Source organism: Tachysurus fulvidraco, chromosome 20, assembly GCF_022655615.1.
Source record: "Tachysurus fulvidraco isolate hzauxx_2018 chromosome 20, HZAU_PFXX_2.0, whole genome shotgun sequence".
NCBI lineage: Eukaryota > Metazoa > Chordata > Actinopteri > Siluriformes > Bagridae > Tachysurus > Tachysurus fulvidraco.
In genome coordinates, this window is record NC_062537.1 from 4,886,898 (window position 1) to 4,906,436 (window position 19,539).

A 19,539-nucleotide genomic window follows, 5' to 3' on the forward strand; every position below is an offset into this window, starting at 1 on the left:
GAGGGTTAAACGGCGTATGTGCTTGGAGGCGGAGGCGCCGCTTCATAAGGTGTAGTGATAGATAGTGTTAGTTAGAGACAGGCAAAGGATCCAGGAGACCTTATATCTAGTGACCACATGTACTGAGCCAATGGGGCTACAAAACCGCTCCGCCGGTCAGTTTTAAACGTTTAAGGCATCCTTAAAGGAACCATGGAGGAACAAGGCCATGTTCAGGAAGATCTGGCGACTCTGTCAGATTTGGACGAGAAGAGTTTACTCGAATCACTGACTAGAAGATTCAGCCACAGTAACATTTATGTAAGTAAAACTCCACGTTAGCATGTTTATTTTCTGAATATTCTGTGGTATGGAGGACATTTTGGGGTTTATTCTCCACCTACAACAACTCTGACATTTATTTCTACACTAAAGTTGAACTTTATGAAGATTTAATAAGTGAGATGCTGTTGTTCTGCTCTGACTCCTAGCACAAACGTTAGCAAACCTAAAGCAGGAATGACAACGTTGCCTTCTAACTGTGTGTTTTTTCCCCCCTCTTTAACAGACTTATATTGGGGATATTTTGGTCGCTGTGAACCCATTCAAGCAGCTCCCACTGTATGGCAAAGAGGTAAAAATAGTCATGAACGTTTTGTTTAGTTTATCCAGGCTTTTATTTGAACTTAGTTGTGTTACTTTACATGTACTTCCTCATCACAAGGCAGCAAACTAATAAGTGACACTGACACAGCAGCTTTTTCAACAACAACAACAATTATAATCATAAATAATAATAATCATAAATAATAAAAATAATAATAATAATCAGCTTAACTGTTTCTTGTATCATATATATATATATATATATCACAAAGTTTCATTATATATCTCTATCACCAATAGGAGTGTTTAAGATAATCCATCTCAATGTCATTTGAACTGAATGTTTGTTAAAGCTTAATCACGAGGGACCAGTATAAGATGTCAGCACCTTTTATTGCAGTTCCATTGCATTTTAATGACCGTAGTACATCTTAATGTTATAGTGGGTCTGGAGAATAGAGTGTGAGGTAGATTTTGATGTGTAAAATGGATATAACTGTTGTCCAGAACATCATAAACACCTACAATTAGTTTCTGGCTGCACCTCCCTGGTTCACTAGTCTCTCTCTCTCTCTCTATCTATCTATCTATCTATTTATCTATCACTCTCAATGGCAACATCCTTCCTGTGCTCTGGAACGTTAATTTTAAAAACATCCCACAATGCACTGCAAAATCTGGACTTCATATTTTCTGACGTGTCTCAGCTCAGAAAACATGGCAGACAACTCCCAGTCGTTATTCTACTGTAGCTCTCAAATGATTACACGCACAAGTTTTGTTCCAGAAATAGTTTGCTTGAGTCTAATGACTTTTAAAAATGCCTGTTGTTGGTAAATGCCAGTGATGATGTTTTACAATGCAGTTGTGTCCCCATTTGTCATGAGTCTGGGTCATTACTCATCCTCTGTGCCCTTAATTAACTATTTTAATTATTATCATATACTATTATTGCTGCTTCTGTTTGCTTTGTTGTTTTGTTGCTGAAGAGTATGGGTGGTTACATGGATAATGTAATATAGGATAGTACTCTAAATAGAAATGCAATAAAAATGAATAATTGAATTGAAATGATTCCTAGAGGAAAAAGTCCTAGTATAAGCAGGAATCTGCCCTGAACAACAGGGGGAAAAAACTTTAGCAAACATTAATCAAATCATCGTCCTGTCAACCATCTTACTATTGTCAGTTTAATTTAAGAAAATGAGAAATAATTTTAATGGCTTTTAACTGAGTAAAATAACAATAATTACAATAAATGCATCGCCTGTTGTTATAAAATTGTTCCTGTTAACAGATGCTTTCTAAAATTCAAAGGGAAATAAATAAATATGAAATTGAAAAAGCATTAAAGTGATCTTATAATAAAATAAATGAAATAATATATTCATCTATCTATCTATTTACGTCCTACAAATCCTATGTAGTAAAAAAAAACATCCCATTCACCTGGATAATAGTAACAAATTCATGATGATGATGTCTTTTCAGGTGTCAGAGAAGTACAAGTGCCATGAGAAAAGAGCTTTACCTCCACATATATTTGCTGTAGCTGACAGAGCATACCAGTCCATGCTGGGCCGTCTGGCCACGGGCCCGAAAAACCAGTGCATCGTCATCAGGTGAGGTTTTGTTTTAGTTTGTGTTCTTAAATCACATTTTACTCTACAGCATGTCCAAAGCTCTTCTTAGTGTAATCTGCTTTGGTTTGAATTCAACTCTGACATGTAAAGTCTGGTGTAGTAGAACATTCCTGTTTAGACAAGCTAGGACAAGACACACAGAGGAAAAGTTGATGCACTCTGGTGATATTCCAGGTTGTGGTGAAGCCACTGAAAACTTTGCTTGTGATTCTTTTTTTTTTTTCTTTTTTTTTGGGGGGGGGGGGTATTTTTCCATTGTACAGGTCAGACTCCCTTTTTTATTCTTAACTGTTACTATGGTTACATTAGTGTCCAGAATTTGAACCTGCATGTTTCAGTGCATACAGATGACTTCTAAGCTCTTTTATTTTCCCTGGACTCCATGCTGCTAGGGACGAATGAGGAGGTGTGTGTGTGGTGAAAGCTCGATAATCGCCTCGATGACATGGAGCACAAATTCACTTGTGACAGCACACCTGTTCGGCCATGTTTGCATGATCGTGATGAGGGATGTAAATATGGAGGCCTTTTTTTTAATGTTAATCTAATCAGCATTAAAGGAACACGAGATTCTTTCCTTCACTGTTTGTTAGTCTGTGTGCATTTCACTCATCATCAGGCTATAAGCTGTCTTGTTTTACACACCTCGGCTTTCTCTGAAGTCTATTTATAATCCAAGGGTTTTTTTTTCTGCTTTATAAATTTCTAAAGGTTAGCAAAGCAATCAGCTGCATAAGCAAAGGTTAGCAGGGTTTCCTTGTGGTCACAAGCGTATATTTGCAAGTTCCATTGGTCATGCAAATGAGACCGAATTGGCAGAAAGTTTGAGATTTACACGTCAAGTGGTGCAGAGCACAATCCCCATCATGCATTTGCTTATCAAATACATGCCTTTTTTTTATTGCACTTTTTAAGGTTTTAAAGTCTTGAAAGTTTGGTCTGGGTCATGACCTAGGAGGAATTTTAGAGCTGTTTCTGGATGTTCTATACAGTACAAATCCGACTGAACTACATTTTAGCTTAAACGTATTAACTGCGTTACTGGTTTCGTTTCATGTCTTCCTCTTTTTGTACTTTAGTGGTGAAAGCGGTGCAGGAAAAACCGAAAGCACGAAACTTCTACTGCGGCAGCTTATGGAGCTTTGTCGTGCAAACTCTCAGCTCGAGCAGCAGATCCTGCAGGTAAGTGATGTGACCACGCTTATTTGAATATAACCTTGTCGTTTGCACATGTCTGAACCTCAGTCGTGCATTGGACCGGGGGTTGATTTAACTAATGTTGACATCGCTGAGATTTGAGTCTCTGTATCATCTCTGTATGGGCTCAGTGAGTAAAAAATCCAAACTTTAGTGTTACTATAGAGTCTCACCTAAGAACAACTTCTGTAACCATAAGACTGTCCTGTGCTCATCCCAGAACACCTGAATCCATGTTCAGCAGCATAGAGTTGTAGAGTAACAGATTATAATCCTGTTACCCCAAATGAGGGCGGTTTCCTCGTTGTGCCACATTGAGGTTTTTTGCCGTTATACAAGAATAGAAGCCTTTATTTTGTCACATGCATTACAGCATGGTGAAATTCTTTCTTCGCATATCCCAAATTTGGAGGTTGGGGTCAGAGCACATGGTCAACCATGATACCTTGCCCCTGGAATAATGAGATTTTAAGGGCCCTGCTCCAGGGGCCAAACAGTGGCAGCTTGGCAGAGCTTGGGCTTGAAACTCTGATCCTCCAAACAACAACCCTAACCCCAGAGCCTTAACTACTTGAACCAACACATCTAGTTGCTTTGTTTGTGACGGTGTCTGTCGTTCGAATCAAATCAAATAAAAATTTTAATTTGGTCTGCTCACACAGTGTGAATAAGCTCCAGGCATCTGGGCCCAGTGTTTTTAATCTGTTACAGACCTGAGCTCATGATGACTTTGCTGCATGTAAATGAACGGTGAGTTTCTGCGGCCAAGTTGAGGTTATTATATCATATGCAGCCGGTGAAGACCGACACTGACCGAACTCTCGTGACTCAGCAGCTCTCTAGTGGTGCCTGAGAAACAGACGAAATTACGAGCAAGTAAATTCTACATCCGTTCTCAGACCCTCAAAGAGACAAGTTTGTTTCTGTGGTGACCTCTTCACTGGAGCAAAGGCTCTGCTCACTTATGAATTATACAAACATGTATTTCTTGTTACACCAGCAGCAGAATTACTCACAAACACGTCATCATTCGATTGCCGGCGTGTTTTCTGGGTGAAGGCGACAGCAAAGAAGTGAAGCCAAACATTAGCTGTAGCCTGAATGAGCAGGTTTAACTCCTTTCTGTTTGCAATGGAAACAGTTGGTTTCAGGGTTGTTCGAGCCCGGGTTTACTGAAGGGCGTGTGTTAAAACCGAGAGGAAAATGATGGATGTGTAAAATGTTTATTAGGATCTCTGGGTGTATAATTAAGCTCTCAGTGGTAAATGAAACGTGCAGTACAAGCTTTAATCATGTGCGTCAGCTTGAGGTTACAGCAGGGGCCTGTAATCATCAGACACTTTCTTTTTTTTTTTTTTTTTTTAATGTAATTGTGGTTCACCTGCGAGATGTTTGCAGCATTGTGGCTGAATGTTGGTCCTTTCCTCTGGACAGATAGTGTTGAAATGTCTCTTCTTTCCAAGATTCGGTTCCTGTGCCAAATTTTGTCTTTTGTGCCAAATCACAGGGTGTTGGAATGGAGCTCATTGGGATTGTCCTTCGTGCTGCTTTCAGGTCGTCCTGCAGCTCCTCTTCCAGCCCCCCGACTGCCTCTTCATTTTTCTTCCCTTCCTCATCATTAGTCTGAGAAATCAAGTGTCCTAAAATCCTACATGGAACACCTATTATTTACAATTCCTTAAACTGTTTGCTAGCATGTTAACAAACCGGTTTTTGGTGAGCGAGATGTTTTCAGGCTTTGTTGTGGCACTGCAGTTTTTTAGCTTGCACCATTTAAAAAATTTCATTGCTCAGTACTTTGCCACGCTTCTTAAATTTCATCTTTAAGTGACCTCTGTTGTATAGTTTACTAACAAATAACAAGTCAGGACTTTACAGTGGCTTCGACAACATCAGGTTAATCTGGTTAAAAGAAAAAAAAAAAGATTTGAAGAAAAAGTCTGAAAAAACATTTAGTTGTGTATAATTTCCCTGGGATATTCCCCATTATAGGTTCAGAGATTGCTGCGTAAGTCTTCTCCAGATTTTCACATCTGTCTCAGCAGGAGAGGCTGTCAGGAAATGGTGAAGGAGAGGGGCTTAAAAGGAGAGAGAGACTGTGTGAAACTTTAGTAAGTGTGGGAAGCATTCCCCTCTGGGAGATTGTGTCATATGGCTGAGTAACTTGGCACAGGTCTGCCCTCAGGCCCGGCTAGCACCTTTCAAAAGGACGGCCTTCCAGGGAATTGACTTTGATACCGAATGCCACATTCATATCACTTATTTATTACGTTCCCCACATACACCCTTTTGTTTGTAAGGCGTATTGTCTGTCATGCAATAGATTTGCAGATGCTGCTGCTTAAGCGTAACTTGAGTCATGGGAGGATCTCCAGAAAGAGCACGAAAGAGTTCCACCAAGTCAAAACAAACTGTTTTCCAGGCTTCATGTCGGTATTTTTTTGGGTGGGTGGGGGTTTCCTCTCCTGTGTCCTTCCTCGTGGTTTGTTTGTGGACTTCAGGCGAAGCTGCTTAAACAGCACATCCTCACTGAGATGTCATAGGACACGGCTTGATCTGCCCACGTGGCACGTTTGTGTTGAAACTCGTCTATCCTCTTTTCATTAAACACAAAGCGTACTGTTGGTACTACCGAACACCTCGTTTTCCTCATCTCGGATTTTACATAAATAAAAACCAGGCTGATCTTCAGTCCTGAAGCATGGTTATGTTTACTCTGTGAAAGAGGTTTGGAGAAGCCTGTAATGAGGACTGACTTTTTCCCATCAGCTGACTCATGGTTTTTATTTCTGCAGGCACACTGAACTCCGTATTAGCTGCAGATTTCTGTTGCTTCTCATTAGCAGCGTACAGCAGGCCTTCAGGGTGTGATGGCTTTATACCTTTCTTGCCGTTTACCGGGCATCAGCGTGAAGATTCGTTTTTGGCACCTAGGATTATTTTCCTAACAAAGGTTTCTAGGGTGGGTCATCGTGAAAGATTATTCCTGACGCTCGCTGTGCACTCAAATAGTAACACCTGTACACTTCTGTGTAAAATCTAGACACCGCTGAATGGGAGAATTTTAAGGGGGTCAGACATTTCTAAGATACTTAAATCAGCTCAGTTAGTGCAAACAACCAACAACTAGACCATGGTTAAAGTCACAGAGATTTTTTTTCTCTCCTTTTTGTAGGTAAACCCTCTTCTCGAGGTGTTTGGGAATGCGCAGACTGTCATGAACGACAACAGTAGTCGGTTTGGAAAGTATATTCAGCTCCGCTTTCAAAACTCTTCAGGTGAGTTTATTATTAGGAAACAGCAATAAAGAGCAAAAAAAAAACACCAAACAAATGAAGTCCAACACTGAGCATCAGAGATGGCAGATGATGTCAGTGAGGGGGGGATAATCATTCAGACACTTGTTGTTATTGAATATAGTTCCAGTGCTTCTATATACATCAAATTTCCATGCAATATCTTTTGGTGTGGAAAAAAATAAAAAAAAACAAAGTATGTATTCATAAGCATAATAAAGCTACAGCGCAATGAGCTGAATATCAAAAACCCAAGTGTCTGAATACTTTTCTTTTCACTGCATATACTGTCGTCATCCCTAACACCGTCTCCACTCACTCTTCTAGTAAAAGGAGCCAAAATCAACGAGTATCTATTAGAAAAGTCCCGCGTGGTCCACCAAGACGAAGGTGAGAGGAATTTCCACATCTTTTACTGCATGCTCGCTGGCATTTCCGCACAGGACAAGGAGATGTATGGCCTCCTGGACCCGACTCAGTACCGGTGAGTCATGTTGTGATGTCGTGAAGCAACAGATTAGAGCAGCTGTAGTAAAACACCTCATTTTGTTTCAGGGTGGGAACTATTTCAGGAATGACAGGCCGGTTTTTATCTTTCGGTTTGTGTCATGCATGTTTGTCCCACCCCCTGGTTTTTTTGTTTGTTTTAGAAGGTGTGGCTTTGCCATCATGCTTTTTTATAGCGTGTTGACACACAATACATTCTTTTGTGGAATATCTCTTTGTTTTTATTCCAACTTCTTTTATCTCATTATGCCACAGTTCTGCCTCATGAATGTCCACTTGTCTGTGTCCTAGTTACCTGAATGGGCAATTCGGTCAGGGCGATATGGTGCAGCACTGGAGTGAAAAGTACAACGAAGTGTCCAATGCCATGGATATGGTGGGCTTCGAGGAGCAGGTGAAATTTACCATTGGTGCACATAACAAGCTCTCACTATTCTATCACGCTTCTTTGTGCTTATATACAGTATGCTCTCGCATGTCACTTTCAGGAAAAGGTGGACATGTTGACCATCCTGGCCGGGATTCTGTCTCTGGGAAATATCACGTTTGAGCCAACTGAGAACGAAGCGCTGAAAGTGAGCGAGACATCAAAGGGCTGGCTCAAAGCCACGGCGGTGAGTTTACCCATTCGCATCAGGAACAAAAGGATTTAATGTGCAAAGATTAAAGCACTCGGGAAACAGTATCCGATGTGATGGTGTGATACCGCCGTGATGTCATCACTCTGATATTGATTATTATTTACTAATATCTGCACATTCCGAAGTGTTTTCTTCCAACATACAACAGCACATATCATAAAGAGACACATCAGATTTTTGTGAATTAAAAAAAAACCTATTAGATGTGAAGCACCTTGCATACAGACAAATTCAGTTGTTACTATAAAAATGTTCTATTAGATTGGGCACATTAATATAAACCTGTTATTTGGATTATAGCCTGCGTCTGTTCAACAGCATTTTACTATAAAGAAACAAAATGAGCTGATCTTGTTTGTTCTTTCAAAATATTGAACAGCGTAAGAACAGTTCACGCTTTATGTATTCATTCGACCTGGACGTACGAGCCTCTCTGCTGGTACGCAAGAGCTACGGAGTCCCATGAACGAAGGAAACAAAGCAGTCGCTGTGCTCGTTTTCCACACGTCCTTTAATCAACTCTCTCCTCATTTACAGAATACAGCTGCAATATTACACCCAGTTTCCCTGTCGACGCCGGGTGTAAATATTTAATGCTTTTTAGATTAGTTGTGATCATGAGATCATCACAGAGCTGCTTCTGTGCTCCGAAGTGTTCTTAGAGACGTAAGGTGAAGGAATATAGCTGTAGGATTTATCTATCCTGCACATGCGTAGTAAAATAAACAGGCCCATTGTTTGCTAAAATGCCCCAACGTAAACGCAGACCTCAGGCCTGTATTCTGTATAGAGAAAGGTTAAGTGGCCACGCTGCTGCCTTTCTTCCCCACCTGATAATCAAACAGATGAATTATGGGTAGCTCTGGCACAATTAAACTCTAGAGCAAAGGTTGGCTTGTTGTCGCTGGCTGCATCTGGCTGCTTGTGATAAGATGGGTGGAACCGTTAAATGTCAAAAGAGGCTATATTTAGATTGTACCATGATTTCAGCATGACCACATATAGCTGATCATATGACATTTCCCTGAAATTGTTTACCTGACTTCCTGTAGGTTTAGTAAACCTTCATTACAGCAGCTGTCATGGTCAAATAAATATTTAATTATTAGCGTGACTCTGAAATGATCGCTGTATAAATGATGTGTATAAATACACATACGTATTTTTGTGGGGAGAAAAAAATGCGGTCTGATGCATGCTGTTTGTTTAGAAACTTATTGGAAAGACTGCTTGAAATTCTCTATAGCTGACACTTTTACGTTTTTATATTGTCTGGTCTCACACTGGATGAGATCCCTGACCTCAAATTTTCCGCCCTCAGGGTCAGTTTGGTGTTCAGGAGGAAGACTTGATGAGGTGTCTCACCTGCACCATGTCTGTAACAAGAGGGGAATCCATCCACCGCTTCCACAACCAGCAACAAGCTGAAGGTATGATTTCCTGCCTGCTATGGATCAGTTTCTTCGTTGATGTTACATTTTTAATGACGCTGCTCCTGCTCTTTCACTGTTCAAACATGATGTGTGTACGAGGACCAGCACTTCCTTTTAGAAGAAAGTGCTTCAAACGCTTGGCCATGCTGTCCTGATTTTTGTAAGGGAAATCCAGCTTACCGTGCCGATCGTCGGTGATAAAAACTTTTATGTCTGTTCCCTAACCACTTGTGTCTGATCCTTATTCCTTTCAGATGCCAGAGATTCAATTGCCAAAGTGGTGTACGGCCGAGTGTTCGGCTGGATCGTTAGTAAAATTAACGAGCTGTTGACGCATAAACTGGATACAAGCATTGAGCTGAGTGAAATAGGTAAAGATTTGAATGTAATACATTTTGCTTCTACTTATTAATATGGCAGGAAAAAATCAGTAGTACGGATCAGTCAATGCTCGCATTATTAGGTTTCATGTCAAAGACAGGTTCCAGTTGTACCTCAGATCATCTTATAGTCTCCAGAACTTCTTATACACACATGATTTGCTATGGTAATGATAATACAGATGTTTTCCTATTCATTTGGACAAGCAACAGAATCTACAATTTCTGCTAGAGGTACAAACAAACGTAGGATTTGTAATATGTAACTTTCTACCCAAAGCCTGATTTTGACTCATTGCAGGTATTCTCGACATCTTTGGGTTTGAGAACTTTGCTGTGAACCGATTCGAGCAGCTCTGCATCAATCTTGCGAATGAGCAGCTACAGTATTTTTTTAATCATGTAAGTACTTACACACACACACACAAAACCACGTGCTGTACAGTGCCTCCAGGATTTCACCCAGTTTATTGTGAATGAAAGCTTAAAGATTAAAATGCTTGGATTTTATAAAGGCTGTCTTCAATATTTGCGATGCAACTTGTAGAGTTTTTCACTCGAACGGCAGGATTGAAGACGCAAAGTAATTACTTTCTATAATAGCTGCTATATCACAGAGAGCTTTGGCTGAATTTGTGTCTTGGCCCAAATTGGCTGGAAATCTGGTAAATTCAAAAAAATTATAATAATTAAGCTCCTCTTAATAGTGGAGAGTTTGTTTCTTTTCTAAAATCCTGGGACTGGTTTCAGTAAAGACAGTAATCATAATTATTTATGGTGGAAAATTAAGGGCGCTACATGTGAAAATGGGCAAGCACATGACACACACACACACACACCTTCTCTAACTATCTCACTAATGTTTGCTCATATAATCCAGTGAGGAGCCCATACAGCCTCACCCTGACCTTACCTTTTTATTCATTTCTCCCAACTGCCACACGTCATGTTTTATATTATGTTCCTGCTGCTCCTTAAAATTATTAATTGCAGCATTTCCTCTTTCCACAGCACATTTTTCTAATGGAGCAAAATGAGTACAAAGAGGAGGGAATCCAGTGGGAGACCATCACCTTCAAGGATAACAAACCAATTCTGGTAGATTCTCTCTTGGTCTTGATCTCGATGTTGCACCACACATTCTCTCTTTTCTTTTCTTCACGTCTGTCTATGAGGTGGCAGCAGCAGAAAGTTTGGCAGTCTGAAGTTCTGTGGTCAAACCCATGAACAGGAAATGGCATGTGCACGAACCACGTCTATGTTCTCAGCTGCATACCAGGATATTTTCACCCTCTAGTAAAAGGTCAAATTAAAGTAAAATGTTGTAGTCTGGGTGTAGGGTCTACGGTTTTTATTGTATTATGTTTGATATGGGAAAACCTCAGCATGTCTCACTCTGCCTAAGAAATATTAACCCTGGCTTGTAATTATGGCTGTGTGCACCTCCCTAAAGGTGTGAATTTATTTTGGGTAAAGTGCACTAAAGGAAATGGCAGAAATGACAGGAAACCTTAATATAGATTTAGTTGCCTTTCAGATATCAGGATCATTATTAAATGTGTTGCATTAATAATTTGGCTATGTATTTAGGTTGAGGAATTAAAAAAAATATTTATTTATTTATTTATTATAGGACTGCTTGCTATTCATTTAATGAGGTTTGGATTTAACCCATTCAATTAAAACGTAGCTCTAAGGCCATCCTTAAACATATTCTTGTTTGCCGTAACCCGACCGACCCTGTCAATTTAGGATTGACTTTTTTTTTTTTTGCTTTAAGTCCAACCAACTTGCTTAAATTTGCTTTAAGACCAACCTTTTTTTTTTTTTTTTTTTTTTTTTACTCTTCAAACAACTAATACAAAAGCAATAAAATAATAATAATTATATTTTAGTAAGTATTGCCTAGGCCTAAATACAATTGAAGGCTAATTCTTCTTTCTTTCTTTTAAATAAGAACCCGTGACGTCATCTATGTTTACACTATTGGTTAACGGATGTCACACTATGGCCTGTGCGCTCGCTTCCTCTCACACTCTCATTCACTGTCATAGTCAACGGTTCCTACTTGGTAATGATGGCTGCGGCCACCGTTCAAAGTCCTACGGGTTCGGGCACCATAATGCATCTAAAAAATTCAAAAACAGCTCAACACCGCTTTAACTTAGCACGGAGTCTGTGCCCAGCATCAAATAAGGTTTGCAATGTTGCGCCCGAAGGCACAGGTTGAAGACCCAGCCAGTGAAGTCACAATAGGCTAATTTGTTTAAAGTCATACCTACATAATCACCATCACCGAAATGTAACTTTTTTTTTTATGTTGAAACTTGAAAAAAAAAATATATAGACCTACAGTACCTAGATTTTTTTTATTTATTTATTTTTTTTACTGTTACTGCAAACCAAAATATTTTTAAGGATGGCCTAATGATGCAATATATATATATATATATACTTTTGTAACTACCCCAGCTTTAAGAACCATGGTGTTAAATGGGTCCAGGATAAATTTTGATTTTACAGTATGAAAATATAATCTTTAAAAAAAAAAAAACTAAGCCAGTTGCAGCTGCAGGTCTGACATCAACTTAATTAAGAAGGTAATGATTAGAAACACTGTCTCCCTCAGGACCTGTTCTTAACGAAGCCCATTGGGATTCTGTCCTTGCTGGATGAGCAGAGTGCCTTTCCTCAGGTGAGCGGATGAGGTCTAGAACCGCACGTCATTCATTTGGGAGCAGTGGATTGTCTGTTTGTTTGCATACATCCTGCTGGCTTCTCAAGTCAAATGATCATTGTTGGATAACACTAGAGCTTGTTCTACATACAGCGTATTTAAATATTGCACAAGTATTCACACGTATTGAATGTGTCAAGGGTCTAAACCTGGAACTGAAGTGGACTTGATTGGGATTGTATTTGTTTCAAAAAGTTCATGGGGTGAATACTTTTGCAAAGAATTAGTAACTGAATTAGTAACTGAAGCTAGACAAGAGAAGATATCCACATTAGCAAATATCTTTTTAAGCATTAGTCATGTAGCTCCTTCACAAGATCCCTAATTTAAGGGTTGCATGTTTGAAAGCCTCTCAGTGGTCTGGAAAACTGCATGATGTGAGTAAAGAAATTTCCCTTTAATTCTTACGTTTTTTTCCCCCCTAACCGCAGGCCACAGATGGAAACTTGGTAGACAAGCTGAACAGCAAATTCAAAGCCAACCCCCACTTTGAGGTGGTCCGGAGCCATAGTCCTCTCTTTACTGTCGTGCACTATGCTGGAAAGGTAGAACAGAAGACAAGGAGAAGGGAGAAAAGAAATATTGACTTGCAGGACAATATAAATGTTGGAATATGGGTAATGCTGATTTCCTGGTTTGTACAGGTGCAATATAATGCTAGTGGTTTCCTGGAAAAGAACCGGGACAACATTCCAGCCAGCGTTCGCACTCTGTTCATCAACAGTGTTACGCCGCTCCTCAGTGTCCTCTTTGCTGGTAGGTCAGCGTGAGTCACAACACAGAACAGGGCTGGGAATTAAAAACAAGTAAATAATTCACACCGCCTTGTTTAAACATTGATGTTCATAATCATCGCAACACTTTCACTACACCACCACCTCCTGGACAACTGGAAAAGTGCAGGTTGCTAGATTCATTTTCTGCCCAAAACAGATCGATTTAATTTCATTAGAACATCCAGTTAAACCTATTTATTTATTTATTTATTTCAGCTAAGGTGGTCATAACTACATAAATGATTATCGTAAAGTTATGTAAATAAAATTTTATTTAAACTGCCATTAATAAAGTCCTACAAATCCTAAAAGGTTTAAAGAGCCAAGTGACTGTCAAAGAACATTTTAAATCTAGATTTAAAGGCATCCATAAAGACATAAAAGCTGTGATAGTTGTGATTAATAGCAGCTCTGTCTCAGCTACGGCTCAGAACTGCTTCAGATCAACAATAGACTTTTATCGTTGTAAAATATGTTTTGGGTTTTTTTTTTTTTGTTCTTTTGTAGCTACAATTTCCAGAACAGGGACGTTGATGCCACGTAAAGCAAAGGTAAATCCTGATATTTTGATGTTCTATAGTTGTTAGTGATTACAATATGGGGGGAAAAGGTGGATTATTTTGCCTGTTTTGTTGTTTTTAAGATGGTCAACTTTGTAGATGACAACTTCAACTCCACCAGGAAGCAGTCTGTTGGCACACAGTTCAAGGTAAAGAGCCGCTGCTGTTAACGAGACGCGTTATTGATTAACTTCACACCTATAATGGAGTTGATTTTGTTCAGCACTCCCTGGCCGTACTGATGGAGAAGATGTTTGCCGCCAGTCCGCACTTTGTGAGATGCATCAAACCCAACAGCAGCAAGTTGCCCGATCAGGTGGACAGTAAACTCATCATGGATCAGGCAGGTCACTTTTAAAGGTTACATTTTTCTTATTGTCTTACACATGGCTTTGAATAAGAGCAGTTCTGATTGTGAAGTCTGGGTTCAGTGTAAGTGCACAGACCTTTTATTCCTTTTTTTTTTTGGAAGGTCACATGACTAGAGAACATCAGCATGTCTCTTACTGCAGCACCACCTAGTGAGCAAACACAAAAGTGCAATTTAGTAAATTAAGATTTAGTTCTGTTTAAACTCGTTGTGCAGACATTAACATATGCACTTCTTTAATGGACAAAAAACAGACCCCTCAAAAAGAAAACAATTATTACAATAAACAATTTCCAAAAAGAAATTTTAAACATAAAGTTTTTTAAATATATTTAATTATTTAAATTAGTGCTGGGCAACGTTTAAATATTTTAATCACATGATTTTTCTGTGATTAATCGCAGCATGCGCAAAATTCAATAATGAAATTAAAAGTAGTGTATTGCGTAATTTTATAAGAAGAAAAGTGCAATAACATTTGGTTTCAAACAAATAAAGTGCTTTTTTACAGCAGTTAAAAGTTAGTAGCAGTTAACACTTCTTGTAAATCTTAACTTAAACATTAATGTAATCAAATAAAATATAACATTAACGTATAAATAAAACAAAGTTTTGTTTAGTTTGTAAAAAATGGGTGGGTGATTTGCTGGCATCAACGGTGTGCATTGCTTTTAAGTGATACTTCAGACTCAAAGTACTCCGATGATAAGACAATTCAGCTTTGCAGTGGTTACAAATAGCTTTAGTTCTATCAACTCCACCGTGTGGAAGAGGTTTAAAATAAAAACGTCCATTTAAGATTTCTGTACCTTTTACCATTTTTCTGTCCGCACCAGATATTTTCTGTTTCGCGCTGTAGCTCCCTTAGGCACACAACAAATGCTTTCATTGGTTGAGACGCGTGATGACGCTCATCCCAAGCAGCCAGTAGCCTACTGATAAACATCCCACCCCTCCTGTGACCGATGGTTTGTGTTGTATTCGGTTGTATTATTACAGTCTATCTATGTGTATTCAAACGCAGTGAGCAACAGACTTTCAAAATAAAAAGTACGTTAACACGCGATAAACTAATTGTCGGTGTTAATTAATTAATGCGTTAACGCGATAAAAACACATTACCTTGCCCAGCCCTAATTTAAATATTTTTGTTAAAAGATTTTTGAATGGCAAAATAATTATAAAAAATAAAGGATGCTAATGAAATATATATGGTAAAATATTTGCAATAAATGTAAATGTATTGCATCAGTCTGACATTGTTTAATATAAATAGATAGATAGATAGATAGATAGATAGATAGATAGATAGATAGATAGATAGATAGATAAGCCTGTATGACATCCAAAATTAAAAACTACCTATTAAAAAAAACTAAATATTTAAATGAAATGCAAATGGTCATCCTTACAAAATGTGAGTGGCTGATTTTAAAGTGTTAATTTTTTTGTGATATAGAAAAAAAAATGCACTACGTAAGAAAACGTATCAAAATGTTTGTGTTACTGCGTCACCATATGGTGTTGCTCATTTTATTGTTTTCTTTCATGGCTGTCAGTACTGTACAGTACACATTAAACTGCTACACTATTACCAGTCATTCTGTTACACTATTAATGCTCTGATGTTTTTAATCCCTGTTCTCCTTAGCTGCGGTACAATGGCCTGCTGGAGACGATCCGCATTCGAAGAGAAGGTTTCTCCTGGCGACCGTCTTTTAAAGAGTTTGCACAGAGGTAAATAAGTGTCTGAGTTGTGGGTTTGTTTTTTTCTTTTCTTTTTTTTTTAATCTTCAGTGTTTAATTTCAGCCAAATCTTTTAATCATCAGATATAACATCCTGCTGCTTAAACCGGATCTGCCGCTGGACAAAGAAAGGTAAACAACTCCAGTGAATAAAATCCATGTTTATTTAGCTAGCTGTTATATACTGTATGAATTCTGAGATTCTGTGAATGTATATTTTATTTATTTTTATAATTTAATCTCTGTTTTATCTGCCAGCTGCATGTCGATTCTTAATACCGCAGAGCTTCATGGCTGGAAGTGTGGGTAGGTTTGGGCCACACACACATTCTCACACTCAATCAAAAAAAAAAAAAAAGTATATTTATTATCCATCAACTTCTTCATTGAATTTACAATATGTAATGTCCTCAGGGAATAAAAGACTAACCTTTTACCTTCTCTCTCTCTCTCTTAGTTCATCTCGGTTATTTTTTAAATACTGGCACCAGGATGAGTTGGCACGTCTCCTAGAGAGGCTTGGGAAAGCAGCTGTTCTCATTCAGAAGAGTGAGTAGAACTGAAACCCAGTATTTGTTTTACCTATTGAATGATGGATCATGGGAATCGGTGCCTTCATCCGTTTCTCGTAATTGCTCCTTGACAGCCACCAGCTTTCTATTCAATCACACGATATTTTACCTAAACCTTAAATTGGTTACTCTGACACATGACTGAACCTACTGTAGCAGTCAACCCAGTCACGAAAGAACGTGACCAGACTTGAACAAACTGCTCTTATTTGTTTTGTTTTCTTCCTGTATCATGGTCATAAAGTTCTGTTACTTTCCACTTTTGTTTTTTGTGGATTATAGAATAAAAGATCATGTGCAGAAATGAAGGCATTCAATCAATGCAATGCTTTAGCATCATGCTGTTTGTTTTCAATGATTCGACTCAGTAATACATTATCCAGGTATAATTTCCAAATGACAGCAAGGAAAAGAATTAGTCTATCCATACTTTAATGGTTTGTCTCCTCTAATATTTTCAACAGTAAAGGCTGTTGTTTGGGGAAAATCTTTCTGAATTTCTTATTGTCAAAAAGCATCCTGTATCTTTATCGCCCAACGTCGTCCAACAGTTATATGAAAGTGATCGAATCCGGATTGTTTTATTGCACAGACCACAAGCAGATTCTTGCTGTCACTTTACTACTTAATGTATTATTTAAAGCTGGGATCCACCTTGTTCAGTGTCAGCTGGCAACCGACCTGCACAGCAGTGACACTGACATTTTAGTGTGTGTAGCTGGTGTTAAAAGCTGACTGAACAAAACTCCACAGTGCTGATACGTTCACTGCCATGACATCTGGCCTTAACGTTTTCTTTCACCGATGGAGAGGTAACAGGCTCATGAACTGTGCATAACAAACAAGTGGCTACAGACAGTAAGCGTATACATACTGCACGTACAACATATGGTAGGTGAAGCTGATGAAAGATAAAGCAGTAAGCAATGTACTGTATGAACATACGTATATTAGGAAGATGCCTTGACATGAAGGAAATTCTCAGAAGTGGGTTCTTAAAAAAAAAAAAATAGCATGCCTGCCAGCTACAGTAGTTCTCGGCATGTATTTATTTATTTATTTTTTGAGAGAGAACAGGAATGTGTTGTACTACTTCTGATCAGTTTCACAGCTCAGTGATCTAAACAATTTATGAGCTTAAGCTTTTTACTGATCCAAGCTACAGCTGGGAGAAATGGAGTTAATAATTCACGTCACGTCTGATTCGGAATCCAGTGTTTTGTGAGGACGATGTGTTTAATAAACTGTACGTTTGAACACAAAAGCTCTAGTTTTATATTATACTAATTTAATGAAGGATGTCGCTACTTCTGATTCTTTTCCTCTGTTTGTATGATTAGTCATTGAGCTCGGGGTTTAGTTAATTTTGTGCAAAAAAAAATTCCGACTGGTTGAACCACTAACAGAAACCACCTTCAATTATAATGACAGTACAGTATGTGTATGTATTTGTAGTAATAATTCATCTCTTGTGGTGCTCTGTTTTAAAGATTACCGTGCAGTGAGCTCCAGGAAAAAGTACTTGGTCCTTCTGGCTGAAGTCAAGAGGCAACAGCAGGCTCAGCGAGAGAGGGAAGAAAGAGAAGAAGAGGAGAGACGAAGGCAGGAGCTTCTGGAAAAAGAAGAGAGAAAGAAGCGCTTGCTTGTGGAGCAAGAAAACAAGAGTAAGACACGAAGGCATTTTAATACTATCCTTTTTACCTTGATTCATGCTCGATGAGGAATCTGAACTCGCCATTTTGTGGGTACTTCTTTTAGGGCCAGTTTCTCCACCAGTACCTCTACCCAGGAAGAAAAAACCTCAGCCCAGGCCTCGGGCTATTCTCGCCGCACTCGCCCTAGCACCTCATCTAGCGCCTGTACCTCGGCCGCGCAGTAAGCATTTTGAGGTGAGTCTGTATCTGCTACATTACACACCACTGGACAACAAGCAACCACGCTCATCACACGAGGACTGGATCTGTAGCTGGTTGAACTTCCTTTCATTGTTCAGTTGCTACGTTTATCGATCAGTTTCTGTCCCTCAGTCAAGACGGATAATAAAAATGCTGCAACAGGCAGCTGGTTATAATTCTGAGGAAGAATGATGCAGGACATTTACATTTAGCAGATGCATTCACAGAAATTTACATAAGTGAATACACATTTTATCAGTCAAGCAATTTCAATCTGTGTTCTAATAAAACTAATTAGAACACATTCTATATATTGTTTTGTGGGGGAAAAAATAAATAAACTGCCAAAAAACCCCACTTATTGACTGTCACACATTAGTAATCGATATTAAAATAAATATTAAATATTACTGAACTCAAAAGTTTATTTCTAAGTCCTAAATACGTTTCACCTGTCTGATGTAAGCACACTGGTCTTCTAATTTAAACGTCTTTACGTGGAAACGAAAGAATAAATAAAAAGTCAGTTGTTAGAAATTCACCACATCATTAACCATGAACGCTCTTCAACACCCCTGTTGTACAGGCCACTCCATTTGATAACGACCTGCAAGAGAGCAGTGATTTGATGACACTTCTGGCTCAGGAGGTGGATGAGGAGTGGGCCAATGAGAAAAGGAAAAAGAGGAGTAACACCATTCGCTGGTTCAAAGAAACACAGGCCCGCAAAGTGGCCAACAATGGCACTTTCCCTTGCTGGTTCCATGGCATGATCACTCGGAGGTTTGTTTATTTAGACAGGAGAGAAGATTGGGCATTGAGTCGCTGCCTTCTACTGATAATGTAGACCATATACGCTGGTCGTGACATTACTTATTTTTTGTTTGTTTTAGGCAAGCGGAGGATCTGCTGACTGATAAGCCACTTGGCTGTTTTTTGGTTCGAGTGGGACAAAGTCGAGAAGGATACACACTCACATACAGGTGAAACTTTCGTACTGTGACACAACGATTTTTAACCCTTAAGCTTTCACAACCTAAAAATCACTGATGTTTTCAAGCATGTTTGAAATTCTTCAAACAAAAGTCATGCTTCATGTGCAGCAGAATCCGGTTTATCCCCATTAGTGTGTGAGGGTAAAATATAAGCGCAAGGTCATAATGTACAATATGTCAGAGACATAGGGTTGTTTGGGGAAAAA

The 19,539-nt window shown here is 38.9% G+C and overlaps 1 protein-coding gene and 1 long non-coding RNA gene across 2 annotated transcripts in view; one reads left to right on the plus strand and one right to left on the minus strand.

Moving 5' to 3' along the window:
* Positions 1-19,539, plus strand: part of LOC113638402 (myosin-IIIb) — a 22,944-nt gene continuing 3,405 nt past the window's right edge. The window contains exons 1-26 of the mRNA XM_027139552.2: positions 1-300; positions 548-613; positions 2,077-2,207; positions 3,308-3,410; positions 6,601-6,703; positions 7,049-7,205; positions 7,520-7,622; positions 7,717-7,842; positions 9,191-9,299; positions 9,557-9,673; positions 9,984-10,084; positions 10,694-10,780; positions 12,312-12,377; positions 12,851-12,964; positions 13,064-13,175; positions 13,703-13,746; positions 13,839-13,904; positions 13,979-14,098; positions 15,777-15,862; positions 15,956-16,003; positions 16,130-16,177; positions 16,329-16,420; positions 17,934-18,107; positions 18,202-18,332; positions 18,925-19,121; positions 19,232-19,321. Coding sequence (XP_026995353.2) covers positions 193-300; positions 548-613; positions 2,077-2,207; positions 3,308-3,410; positions 6,601-6,703; positions 7,049-7,205; positions 7,520-7,622; positions 7,717-7,842; positions 9,191-9,299; positions 9,557-9,673; positions 9,984-10,084; positions 10,694-10,780; positions 12,312-12,377; positions 12,851-12,964; positions 13,064-13,175; positions 13,703-13,746; positions 13,839-13,904; positions 13,979-14,098; positions 15,777-15,862; positions 15,956-16,003; positions 16,130-16,177; positions 16,329-16,420; positions 17,934-18,107; positions 18,202-18,332; positions 18,925-19,121; positions 19,232-19,321 — 2,699 coding nt within the window. The 5' untranslated portion in view covers positions 1-192. The remainder of the gene's footprint in view (positions 301-547; positions 614-2,076; positions 2,208-3,307; positions 3,411-6,600; positions 6,704-7,048; positions 7,206-7,519; positions 7,623-7,716; positions 7,843-9,190; positions 9,300-9,556; positions 9,674-9,983; positions 10,085-10,693; positions 10,781-12,311; positions 12,378-12,850; positions 12,965-13,063; positions 13,176-13,702; positions 13,747-13,838; positions 13,905-13,978; positions 14,099-15,776; positions 15,863-15,955; positions 16,004-16,129; positions 16,178-16,328; positions 16,421-17,933; positions 18,108-18,201; positions 18,333-18,924; positions 19,122-19,231; positions 19,322-19,539) is intronic.
* Positions 10,691-19,539, minus strand: part of LOC125139744 — an 18,444-nt gene continuing 9,595 nt past the window's right edge. The window contains exons 2-3 of the long non-coding RNA XR_007138842.1: positions 12,828-14,273; positions 10,691-10,975 (exon numbers count right to left, since the gene is read on the minus strand). This is a non-coding gene — a long non-coding RNA (uncharacterized LOC125139744). The remainder of the gene's footprint in view (positions 10,976-12,827; positions 14,274-19,539) is intronic.